The sequence below is a fragment of the Apus apus genome, chromosome 2, assembly GCF_020740795.1.
Source record: "Apus apus isolate bApuApu2 chromosome 2, bApuApu2.pri.cur, whole genome shotgun sequence".
In the NCBI taxonomy this organism is placed as follows: Eukaryota; Metazoa; Chordata; class Aves; order Apodiformes; family Apodidae; genus Apus; species Apus apus.
The window spans coordinates 8,346,322-8,359,580 of NC_067283.1; the positions used below are offsets into that span (position 1 = coordinate 8,346,322).

A 13,259-nucleotide genomic window follows, 5' to 3' on the forward strand; every position below is an offset into this window, starting at 1 on the left:
AGGGAGGTCTGAAATTAGTAATTTCTCTATAGAAAGCTCTATGTAAGCTAAAATAGCAGCTTACCTCAGTTTACTGACACTGTATGTGTAAAATCTTCTCTGTAAAATGGTTCTGCATAAAAATACAAAATGTTTGAAAAAAAGCTATTGCTTAAAGTGATTAAGCTTAAAGCGATAAGCTATTGCTTTTTTATTTTCTATTTTGAATTGTTCTCAAGGTGCTTTAATGCACTTGATTCTGTACAGATAAACAAAAACCTGCAATCCCCAACTGGAGCTTAATGGCTTGCTGATCAAAGACTAAATGCTCTTAGGATGACTTTTGTTAATCTACTAGAATCTGAAGTCAGATTATTAGAACTGTGTCTGTATTAGAAAATACAACTGAATATAGATTTGGGAGACTTTTAAAATATTTATTTAGTAAAACTCACTATACAAACAGAAGTTATCACAACAGTGTAATATGCGGGTTTATAGTTTCTCTTTCCTTCAAGCTATTTCTTTGTTGCAGTAAAAACACATATATAGATTTACAACAATTTCCCTCTAAAGCACTGGGATCTTATATATTAAAACATACCTGGTAAAATAAGCTTAAAATAATTTTACATTCCTTGGAAAAAGATCTGAGTAATTTACTCTTACCAGAGTGCCATTGTTGCACAGTATTCAAAGAAATGAACGACCACTAAAATATAGAGTAAAACATTTAAAAGTACATTTATTTAAAATGTGGGCAAAATATCAATATAAAAGAAAATAGAGTATAAGAAATAAAAATAAAGTACAAAACATTTTCATCTTCAACATCCATAATTTAATAACATAGCAAGCCCTTTCATTTTTACATCCAAATTATACTTTTGGCTCAAGTACCATCATTTAGGCTAAAATGCTTAAAAACAAGGCTAATCATGATAGCTAAACTGGGCTCTTTTAAAATGGTAGTATAATACAAAACATAGTAAATTATGTTTCAGCATAATAAAATTACACATCCTAAAAAAGATGCAGCTCATTTTTGCTTTCCTGCTTTAAACTGCTCATCATCCCTAGGAAAACAGCTGGAAAACAGCATCCACAGGAAGTTTTAGTTGCTTTGTACAATGGCTGAACAGCTCGATTTAATGCTCCAAGGATTCCGAAGCAGTAAGGCATTTTACTATCCATCAAGTAAACTTATATGTATGTATGTTAAGAAAGAACAACTTCCAGAAATGACTGTAAAATAGAACTTGTATTAAAAACAGGTATAAAGACATAGAACCCTTACTGGTCACTCCACTGTATTTATCAAACTGGATTTAGAATCTTCTTTAGTAAAAAGCTATTTTCCTCATCTGCAAATAACAAATATTTTCCTCAGTGATAAGTTTGTTTCCTGTTCCTTAATTATTCCACTACAGTTACTTTCTGACAACCCTGCCTCCCACCTCCACTGATCAAAAAGTAATTCCACCTTGATTTTAAGCTAGCTTAGCCAGTTTCTGGGTGTTAAACTACCCTCCTATCATGTAAACATCACACATTCTAAAAATTTAATAATAACTACTTCCTAATTAAGAAAAACTTTTAACACACCACACTTCTCAAAGCAGCAGCCAGCCTTTAGACAAAAAGGATATGATTCATAATCCAGTGTTTGAGTAAGTACCCCAGTCAGGACAAACTCGGCATTGTGGACATCTGAAAATACCAAAAACATGCATACAGTTCACATGCTACACAGACATTCCTCCTCATTCTGCATCAGGAAGGGCCATTCTGAACCATTCAAAGACATAAGGGAGTATTGCCCCACACACCACACCACAAATAGACTTCCCTGTGCATGTTTTTGTTAACAACCACAGTGAGTCTTGGGGCTCTATACTTGAGTAAAAATAGCTGAAGGGAAAATTGCAAATCTTTAACTAACTCAGTGAATACTGAGACAGTAATCTTGCCTGACACAGGACTGAAGCCCCAAGTCCAAGCCCACCCCTTCCAGAGATTTATGGTGACTTGGCTATAAAATAACCCTATCAGAAATACCTAGCTAACAGCTGGTTCGGATCTCGCCACAGTTTGAAGGATAGACCATGTATTCCTCTATTATTATCTGAAAGCCTCAAAAGATATCTGTACTTGTAAAACTACTATAATTTAAATTAAAAAATAAAAAAATAATCAAAACAATATAGCTATAGTGTTCCAACTACACTGATAACTTATACATACCTATGCCTCTTGCGAAATATTCTCGACATAAATGAAGGTCATTTTCACAGGAAATCAAGATTATCTCCGGCAAACTCTAAAGGAAAGAAACTAATTGTAAGCTCAGAATAACACAGTAAGATTTTACCAGTAAATTTTAGCAAGCAACACTCTACCCACTTTATTCTGCTTATGCTCCATGAGTTTGCGAAAAGATGGTTGTTTAGATAATACTTTTCCTCCTGCGCATTCCACAATAGCTTTCATGGTGGAAAGGCTGGGACAAATTCCAGGTGTAATGTAAAAATATTTTCCCTAAAAAGAGAAAAGAGAGAGTCAGAAAAAACATTTTGTTATCTGATTTCTGCAATGCATTAGGGTTTCATTATGATATGACTCTTCTCTTGCACAATCATGGGGCAGGCTTTGCAAGCTGGTGTTAGATGTCACAGCTTATGGTAGCAAGTTCATCAGCTGATGAGTTGTCCTTAATTACCACTGATATTTTCCTTGGAGGGCAAACCCACCATTTTGATAAATTTAAACAAATTATGTGTGCCTATTTCTGTAAAATGACAACCAGGATCTCTAGAGGTCCCTTCCAACTCTGACAATTCCATGATTCTGTGAAACCTACAAATGACCACTGGTTACACTAAGATGAAAAAGAAAAAAAAAAAAAAAAGCAATAGTAAATGCAGCTTGGTAAAACATGTAAGAACAACAATTTTCCTTGCTCTTCAAGCACAGGGATGTCTGAAGTGTTGCAAAAGAAATTTCAGATTCTAATTTATAGCCAATGTATTACTTCCTGGCAAAAATTATCCTACTACTGGACTGAGACCAACACAGGTAATCAGATCACAAAGTACATTATCTCTGTTCACCACTCATGAATTAAAAAACCCCTTACTATTTAGACTGCAAAACTGACCCAAAGGTAGATTTAGATTTAATAAAAGACATAGATTCTTACTCATTTCAGGTTGTAAAAAAACCCTTTTGAGGTGGTTTGCCTCAATAAAGAATCTCAAATTTAGTTAGGCTGTAGAATCTCTCTAGCAACCTGGATCTTTGGACACCTCTCTGGACTGTAATATAATTTCAACCAGAGGCATGAACGCCATTTTGCACTATCCTCATAAACAGCCAGGTGGTAAGGGCAGTCAGTCTTCAAAGAGAATCAGACTAGTGCTCCTTGAGGCTGAAGTGCAAACTCAGGCTCAGACTCTCATGTTTATGCACAAATGCCTTGACTACCAGGATGGTGTAAAAAAAAATGGTCAAAATTTTGTAAGGTAACAAATACTATTAATGATATTGAGCATGTTTTGTTCACATTTACAGATCCAGTCAGTCAGAGGGCTGAGATCCATCCCAGCAATGCTTAAGAAGGAAGTGGAATTAAAGAAAAAAGTAAAATGTCTAACAAATGCTTCAGTTGATATGCTAGTCTGTTTTACACAAAAGCTGTGCTCTCGATGCTGAAAAAAATAAGTTGAAAAGCTCCAAGTATTTAAATATCCTTTTAAACTACATACCTTGAACAGTGGAGCTACTTGTGCTCTCTTTAGAGACTCCTCTAAACTAAAGCAGAACAGCACCTCAGCTTCAGCATCTCTGAGCACAAAGTTCTGCTCATCTGAAAAAGAAAGACTTATCATGTAACCCACAGCAGGCAAAAACATCCATGTAACCCAAGATCTAATCTGAGCAGAAACTGTTGGTGGCAGACTGACTCTAAATGGTACACTTTCATTAATTCTAACATACTATAATACTGCCTTTTATTAGGCATCTTACAAGGATGACCCATAATTACTTGGACAATAAAATTGTGTGTGTGTTTTATACTTGTGTTTCTAGCTACAGTCACTGTCCTATAAAGCCCCTTTTCTAACTTATTGGAGGAACTTGTAAACTTTTATTTGTTGATTTTCTATAAAAAAGGAGTAAAACAATTAAGCTCCAATCACTGTGACAACCTGTGGGAGCCCAGGAAGTCCAACTCCTCACACAGCCTTAACAGAGCAAACTTTCAGTCTGTTTCACTTCTCCTGTAATTCAGTTAATGTTTTGGTTATTAGGTACCAAATTTGTCTCAACTTCATCCTTCCACACAAAAAGCTGTATTTCTAAATCAGATTTCACTCAAAACACCTATGTTTAAAGAATGAAAAAAAATGTATGGAGAACAAACTGTTTTTTCCAAGGACAATTTTGACAACCTTCAAGAGACAGTGTCAATATTCTTCAATAAAACAAAGAAAACCATTTTTCTAAACAACTGCCATTAGCTACAAATCCACTTGATTTCAGTAGACAAGTAAAGTACTTCAAGTTCTAGATCAAAACAGTCATCCTAAATCCCCAGACTTTCTTTACTTCCCAATAACTTTCAAATAGATTGATTTCTCAGTTCACTGATGCTGAGCCATGCAAGCTGCCTTCTTCAGATTCATAAACCTTTGCTGATTTGTTGGTTAATTATCTATAAGTTTAAGTCTTTGCGATGGTTATGCAACTATGTTACATATTTGCTTCTTACAAATTCTATTAAAAACATCAAGCAAATAATCTGCCTTTAAGAAGATTTTCTTCAGATCCAACATCCTTGTCAAACAGACCAAAACCATCTATTTTGTTATTTTCAGCTGTCAACAAAGAAGTAGCATAAACACAAATTTGACATCTTCCAACACAACTACTGTACTAGACTAATTAATTATTTAAATGCATTTCCGTATTTATTTCCAATAGTGGTGTAGTGCTTTACACCTTCCATTCCAGAAAAGTTATTGAACCAAAAGTATTTGAGGCTTAAGAAATAATGTAACCACAGGTAAAAATCTGTAAATGTCTCTATGAGAAATACAATGCTTAAGAAATCCAACCATTTAATCACCCTAAAGCAAATTCTAAAGGTTGTGGTTTTTGCTTCGTTTAATGCAAAGAAACTACAAAATCAGAGAAAAACTAAATGATACAAAATGTTCCACTGACAGAGAACTAATAAAATAATACATCATTTCTACTTCTGACAGCTTTTTCAATGATACCAACATAATCTACCTCAAGTGAAATACCAACTAGCTGCTAGTACAATAACTTAAACACAAGTTACGAACTCATCAGACTTCCTGTAGATTTAAAAGCTCTGCTTTCTAAACTGAACTCCATCAAACTTGGAAGAGACCCTAAAGTCAGAAGTCAAAACAACAAATATGCATCCCATCCCCCATGCACTTAAATCAGCAAACCTTACATTTGCTATAGAAATTGATACTAGTTTTAACTTACCAACAAACTTCTGGCATTTGAAACACTCTTCTAACCACTCTGGAGTTACTATGTGCTTGACTACAGAAATTGCTGTCAGGAACTTGACAGTTCGAGTCACTTTACTGGCAATTAGGTGGGTGCATTTCTGGGCAGATTCTGCTACTTCACCTCCGAGGATATACAGTTTCTGAAAGTTGTACAACACACAAATCAAAATGCAACAGTCCTTCAAAAACTGGGAGGGAAAAAATATGAAGATTCGCAACATCACCATCAAATAAAACTAAGCCTGTAATGAAACAGCAAATACAGGAAATTTCCATGTCACAGTCATTCCTAAAGCTAATTAATTTTGACAGAATTTAAAGCCATTGAAAATCCTGGTGTCACCAGAAATAAACTTCATCCAGCAAGACTGAAATCTACATTGTGCTTCTGCAGTTTTTTGGTTTTGGGTTATGTGTTTTTTAAAGCAAGGAAAGAACTGTTAAGATACAAACAAAATTATTTTCTAAGTGAAACGTGCTATAAAATTAAAAGTAAGCGTCACATTCATTAATTTTGCTCTTCTCTATGGAACTTATCATATATACTGTAGCTGCAGTAAACTTAATTTTGCCAGTCTTTTCTTCAGAAGAAAAGCATCTCATGAAAACCACATATTCTTCAAATGCACTAGTTCAACACGTATTTTTCCTGGCACTGGACAACTATCCTTTTCTTCCTTGATTAAAACTACCAAGCCCAAACTACCTCAATCACAATTTCTATCTGGTCAGTTAAGATACAAATCATTATCTGATGGGATTAGTAATACAACTAATCAACTAGTGAGGCATATCAAATTACCACAGGTGTCAGTTACAAATAAAGACTGCTTCCTCCCATAAAGGTTTAAAGAATGAAAAAAATATTTGGACAACTTTAGTATCTACGCACCACAGATTTCTCATTTTGACAAGCATTTTGTCCAAACAAATAAAAGCCCCACAAATTTGTGCAAGCATAAATGCTGAACATAATAGGGTCATGTTGTTGTATCAGTCATCAGTAGCCTCAAACGCAGGAAGTTCTACTGGGTGTGTTAGAAACCTTAAAAAGACCTCTGGCATCACTCTGTACTTTGCTGCTCTGAGAATAAGGAACAACTAGGATGGACAGTGACAATATTGTAAACTTTACTTCACTGGGCTGGTGTACTTTGACAGTTTGCAGAGAGATGATACACAGAAGTATTATCCAGTGACACTGAAGCTCCCCACTCTATGTCCTTCGAAACACATTGTGAACACTATGCTTGTACACCTATGAAAGGCAAAGGCTGTTATTTTCACAGTCAATACATGTTCACCTCAAACACTGTACACATATGAGTGAAGATCTTACAAGACTTCCACTCTGATGTTCAACGTACCCTTTGGGCAAACACGAAACAGAGACTACCCTTCCATCTCAAGAACTAAGCAGCCTCACTCAGACAGGTACCCAAACTCTGAAAGGTTTGGATGGTACCACCACTGCCAAGTTTAGATTCAACATCACAAGCCTTGATGCTGAAGTTCATTTTCTACTATTTGTGAGCCATAGCTGGTACCAAACCAGATCCTCCATGTAATTAACAGAGTACCAACACAACAGAAAATGAGAAGCTGACATTGCAAATTTATGGGAAATACTGAAAAATATTTTTTGTTCCAAAATATTTTATGTTCCAAAATACTTAATATCACGCTTCAAATGCAAAAGGGAAAAAACCCTCAAAAATCCTACTACTTAAAAACAAGTCTAGGTATACTGAAGAAGATACTAGGTATTTTTGAGCACACCGAAGTGATGCATATTTCCAAGAAGTGTGGAGGATTCAAACTAGACCTAATTTCCTTTTGGTTATCTACCAGCAGGCATCATAGGCAGGATCTTTTATGTACTACTGAGTTCAGCAGTGAAAAAAAAACCCTGTGCCTCAAACCTCAGCCAACATGTGAAAAACAACTAAATGAAAACTTCTTTAGGAACAAATATTTAAGGTTCAAGGAATTACTGGATTTTTATAGCATTAAAAGAATGTTAGAAATTAGAGTGATGTTCTGGGACAGGTTTACTAGGGAACAGAACAGTGTCTTCCTGGGAACTAACTACCTCACACCTGCCATAACCTTTGTCATCAGCTTTCCTTGAAGCACTTGGCATTACAGATAGTAACTACAACAGAAGAATCTTGGGTATTATCCAGTACAACCATTACTCCTTTTCTCACCTAAATACGGTTATCGAGTTTGCTGATTTGAAAACAAATGTGGAAGGGGCTTCTTGCTTTTTAAAACAATCATATGGAAAGAAAAAACAAGCAGTACATAAGTATGAAGTAGTTTACTAAAGCAGAACCGTTACCAAATAAAACTCATTTCACATAAATCTACACCCTACCATCAGCCCCAGCAAGTATGGATTTATATTCACTTATTGTACACTCATCATGTCTTAGATAGCAAAAATTCAACACTGTGAAAAATGTTGGCAGAGGTTTCAATGTAGTTCACAAGAGATAAGCATGAAAATCACCTTAATGTACTGCTGAACTTGCATAGGTTCGAACCCCGTGAAGAGCACCATTGGCGTCGATTCTGGGGTGAGCTTTTTAGTAGGTGGTGGTAGGTCTTCAATCCTACAAAATACATGAAATACAGCAGCATGTGAAGTTAGGGCCAAAGTTGCATAATTATTATTTTAAAACTAGACAAGTACACTCTTGCAACTTTTACCAACAGGAGTACTGAGATGAATAAGAATTAGGTAGGATCGATCTCCTTCTCAAGAAAAAATTTCTATGCTGAGAACAGGACTATTGTCCTGTTTCTCTTCTCTCCCAGTTCTCTAACTACTTCACAATCTCTAGTTATTATTTTATTCCTGCCAATTGAGCAGCTGGCAATATACAAAAAACATTGCTAGTTATTTCAACTCACCGGGCACAGGATGGAGCTTTTTCTGTAAAAAAAGTAAATTAAGGACTACTGGCATTAATTGCTCACTCTTCTTACCTTGCTCTTTTGGAAGATGGCTGAAGACTGGACTCATTCTGCTTTGGTTTCAAAGGCAACCTTACACCCTGAAATTAAATCAGCTACACATTTATATCTGAATTGAGCGCAGAGAAACCAACTTCTATTCTGAAAGATGAAAACTAGACATCAAATGTTCTAAGACTATGACAGAAAATTAAACACAAATGAGTACCTACTGCTTACACAACTGACTGGAGCAAAGCTGAGCATTAACCAAAGCTTCTCCATAAAGATATGTAATAATTTATGTGAACACCAAATAAAATATTGTGGGACTTTTTTTTTCCTTTAAATAAAACTGACAATCATCAATGGAAATCCTAATTAATCAAATGAGAAAGAGGCTGAAAACCTGTCCATTTGTTAAATACATGAAGACTACAATAATTTTTCAGGTGCTTAAATACCAACAGAAAATGCTGGCAACTGCCTTTCAAACACTCAGGTCCCCTGCCTACATAAACAGAAGCTCCAGTGCATGCTCAGGTACTCACTGGATAGACACTCCCAGTCTCTCCAGTACTGATCAGCCACTAGAGCATTTGCCCTGGAGTAGAGAAATGTAGCTTTTACTTAGAAATATTTAGAAGTGTGGCTGTTATTTGTAACTTGATTTTGTATATCCTAGTGCAGGTTTCTAGCTCTGGAAAAGACTATTTCTCAAGATTTCTTGGAAAAAAAAAAAACAGTAGCAGGAAGTACAGCCAGGAGGCTCAGTATGGGTCTGTGTAAGTCCCTTGGGCATGTTGCTCACACCATATATACACGTGCTCACACAATTCAACATACCATTAGAAGTTCTGGTGACACCTTTAATGGGACTCTCCAAGCATCTAAGACATGAAGAACAAAATAAAAATGAGATCATACGAAGTTATTTTTAATAGAAGACACATGCTTCCATTGATTAAATAGGTACATATATAACTGCTACAGAACAGAATTTTGAGACCAAAACTCTTACCCAGAAGATTTTGAACTAGATGTTGACTAGGAGAAAGAGGATCTTGAAGACTGAACACTGTATACCGACTGTGCTGTATCTGCCGTAAAGCTTCAAAATTTCCTAGCAGGATGTCACAGAGCCACTGTGCATTCACACATGGTATCCTCCACTCTTTAGCTTTCTCATACTTCAAGCCACTGGGCCTTATTGTTCAGAAATTCAGAAAAAAAAGATATATTTTAATAAAATAGGTGAAATAGAGATTTCTAATAATAAACAAAAAATACTAGTATTTCTGTGTTAGCATATCACCCATTTTAATTGTGACAAAGCAGATACTCTGAAAAAATACTTTTGCTTTAGGTGCTAAACAAGTCAATTAGGGGAGAATTTCTGCCCCAAAAGGAATCAGTCAGACCTGGATTTAACTTAATTTTCCTTCCGCCAACGTTCCTTTACCACGTAACAGTGTGTAGTTGTTTCTTAAACTAAATTAGATCACTAAGTTTATTGCTATCAAATCACAAAACTGATTAAAATTAACAATCCTATCATGAGATGTAACTAGCACCTCACATTTAAGAAAAGCACTAACTGGCAAGAGGCAACTGAGAAGATGAGTACTGCAGAGATAAACCACTTACTCTTTACAGATGAGAACCGTGTTGCTGCGACACAGATAGCCTGTGTATTTGGCACCTGCTAGGTAGGCCATTAGTTTGAGGTCATCTCTGTCACTATCAACAAATCCTGTCACAGAGATTATCTACAGACAGAAAGAGACAGTTACAGACAATAGAAAATAGGCAGTATTACAAAACACTCCTGGTGACAGTCTTTTTCTGTTACTTAACTTTTTTGCATTACAATGAAATACACGGTATTGTAACTATGCCACAGAGGCACTTAAAACTTGCCTGTCAGGATACACAAAGTACAATTTAAAAATTGGTTTATACATTAAAATTGTAGGTTTCTAGCACTAGTTCTGACTCAGAAAGAAAAAACGTCATTCCACTGGTCAGCTTTTTCTCATATACAAAGACTGTAGTTTTACTACGAAAGAGCTCACAGCTAGTTTTCTTCTCACACTTGTCTTGCCTCCTTCTTATGCTGGTGTTTGTACACAGGAAGACAGAAAAACATTAATACTTACTTGCCTCACTCTGCTTTTGAACATCTCCTGAATGCTCTGCTCTACCCTGCCATGACACTCAACAAACTGAGCCAGCTGATCACGGGTTACTAACCAATTCCACCTCTTCCTTTCTTATCCTCAGTCTTGACAAGTTTCCCTTTTTGCTATTCTCTCCTTTAGTTTAGGAAAGGTAATGGCAATTTTGTTGCTGATAACAAACTACACTTTTACATTACATGTTACATTTAGTAACCACTGCATTCACATGCATATTGTTACAGTCTGATTTTTCCAAACCTCTATTTCTTTCTATGTCTTTTAGAACTAGGTAGTGAGGTGGCTGTCAGCCTGCAAGTCTGTATCCAGCACAAAGAAATCCAATGCCAAGACAAAGTTTGGCATCTTTTGATGTTGCTCAGTCTATTTTAAGATGCATCTGATTAAACTGCAAATTTGTCTTTCAACCCCACACAATTCAACTTCCCCAGTGCTCCTCAATGCAGACTACTGGAATGGTGACTTCCTATTCCCTGATTAACAGCACAGGCTTCCTTTTCTGGTATTTCCTAAGCATTGATCCAGAAAAAGTAAAAAGCTCAAAAAATGCCCTCAAAATCCTGGGTTATGTTAAAGGAAGCATGTACTGTTGGACATGCTGTCAGTCAAGAACCAGGTGTCTTGGACTCCTGTCATCTTCCTATGTATAACTCCTGTAATCTTTGCACCACATTCGCTCTTAAGAGAACAATTAACAAAACACGAGTGTTAATCTTCAGAACTTTTAAGACCTGCAAAGCACTCTGAATCCTGCTGTATGCATCACATCAACATGGGACTTTGGGATTCATAGAAGCTTTTATTCCAAAAAAATGTGTGTTTTGCTTTGAGTAAGCACCTTCCAGCTATATTTTAATACTGCTCATGTAACGAAACAAGCATTCTTTAGATAAAAGCTTTTTCTTCTCACATGTTGAGCGCATGGCTTTCCTCCTGGTGGAAAGGCCACTGGAAAATGAAGGGCTCGATGAGGTGGTACCATTTTCTTCTTCTTCAAGATAGTGTTCAGCCAATGTGCTGTAATACATCTCTTCCTTTCTCTTAAAGCCTATGAATACAGGCATAAACAGCTTTTAAAAATCAAAACATGTCTTCCTTTTATTAAAAAATGTTTCTACAATACAAAGCTTCAATTTCAATAATTTGCTTCTCTCTACGATTTCAGGATCCTCCTTCTCACAGCAACCTTCCCAGTGTTCTCTGGAATAAATTTACTACATTCATTCTTAAAGTTTGTTAAACCATGTCATTAAAAACTTTAATGTTATACTTACAATCTAAGCATGAAGTACATCTGAAAAGCCCTACCTTTTCAATAATTATAATTTCCAACTAAATGAAATTATGTATGAATACACATCACTGGTTTGCTTACCTGAGCAAACATGTTACTGACTTGGCTTTCACAAAGAAGATGTGTACATCTGCTTGTGAGGGTAGGGTCCACTGTCCCACCATGTGCTTGAATGATCTGAAAAGAGAACAAACCTGAAATTCTGAGTATATACATAAAAACTCAAATTACCCTAAGAAAAAAAAAAACAACAAAAAAACAGTCTGAAATAAAGTCTACTCTTTATGGCTGTCAGCACTAGCACCATTCCACTGCAGTTACCCCCCCAAAGTGGTTTGTTATTTAGCTTAAAAACATTTTTGAAAAAAAAATGGAGAAAATAAAATTAAATATGCACCTTTTTACTGAGATACAAAAGGTCTTTTCAGAATCAATTGAAAAAAAAAACAACAAATAAAGATATATAACAAAAATAACCTCATGTTTATTTTTGCAGTTTAACTAATAAACAGTTTTTATGAACTATTCAATTCTATGTCAGAAATAAACACAAGTGCTGTTAAAAATGTCAACAGCTTACTTGATTATGCAAAATTGTAGGGAAAATTCAACTACAAAATCCATCAGAAGTTTCTGAAGAACATCAAAGTCCTCTCATTTAGGAAAGGATACAATCAGATATTTCTGAAAAATAGAAGTTGGCAAAAAATAGAAATGCTCTATTCCTCCATCTTATTCAGTCAGGTGGATACCTCACAGGCTACTAAATGCCAAAATTATATGCAGAAAAAGTATTTTTATACAACCAAGTTAAAGAAAGAGCAACGCAATATTACACTTGCTGCACTACAGCTGACTAACTAAAAGCATAAATAGTTAAGGCTACAACTTACTTAGCCAATGGTCTGACTGAAGACAACTTAAGTCAAGCAGGCTGCACAACTAAGGCATTTTTATTACTTTTTCTGGTCACCTGCAGTTGAATGATGACTTTTAGGTTGTAACACAAACATTATACAAAAGGATGCCTAAAGGGAAGTAATCAGTGCTGAAATTCTTCCAGTCATTCCTTTTAGGGTTTAGTCACTATGACTTTATGTTATCACATAGTTTTTCAAAAGTACAGCAGAAACTTACCCGTTTCCAGGTTGCCAACAGTTGTTTGTCAGACATCTGTTCTGGGTAATCAGCAATTGCAAAGACACAGCCCAGTAGGAAATACTCTTCTGGAACTGGAATAGTTTGGCACATAAAAGAAAAGAAAATTAAATACTT

At 35.7% G+C, this 13,259-nt stretch overlaps 1 protein-coding gene across 1 annotated transcript in view; it reads right to left on the minus strand.

Moving 5' to 3' along the window:
- Positions 1–699: 699 nt before the first annotated feature.
- Positions 700–13,259, minus strand: part of PAXIP1 (PAX interacting protein 1) — a 34,275-nt gene continuing 21,715 nt past the window's right edge. The window contains exons 8-21 of the mRNA XM_051610792.1: positions 13,122–13,216; positions 12,066–12,161; positions 11,601–11,738; positions 10,140–10,261; positions 9,514–9,698; positions 9,339–9,382; positions 8,526–8,593; positions 8,047–8,149; positions 5,503–5,671; positions 3,744–3,844; positions 2,383–2,517; positions 2,224–2,299; positions 1,625–1,689; positions 700–1,184 (exon numbers count right to left, since the gene is read on the minus strand). Coding sequence (XP_051466752.1) covers positions 1,173–1,184; positions 1,625–1,689; positions 2,224–2,299; positions 2,383–2,517; positions 3,744–3,844; positions 5,503–5,671; positions 8,047–8,149; positions 8,526–8,593; positions 9,339–9,382; positions 9,514–9,698; positions 10,140–10,261; positions 11,601–11,738; positions 12,066–12,161; positions 13,122–13,216 — 1,409 coding nt within the window. The 3' untranslated portion in view covers positions 700–1,172. The remainder of the gene's footprint in view (positions 1,185–1,624; positions 1,690–2,223; positions 2,300–2,382; positions 2,518–3,743; positions 3,845–5,502; positions 5,672–8,046; positions 8,150–8,525; positions 8,594–9,338; positions 9,383–9,513; positions 9,699–10,139; positions 10,262–11,600; positions 11,739–12,065; positions 12,162–13,121; positions 13,217–13,259) is intronic.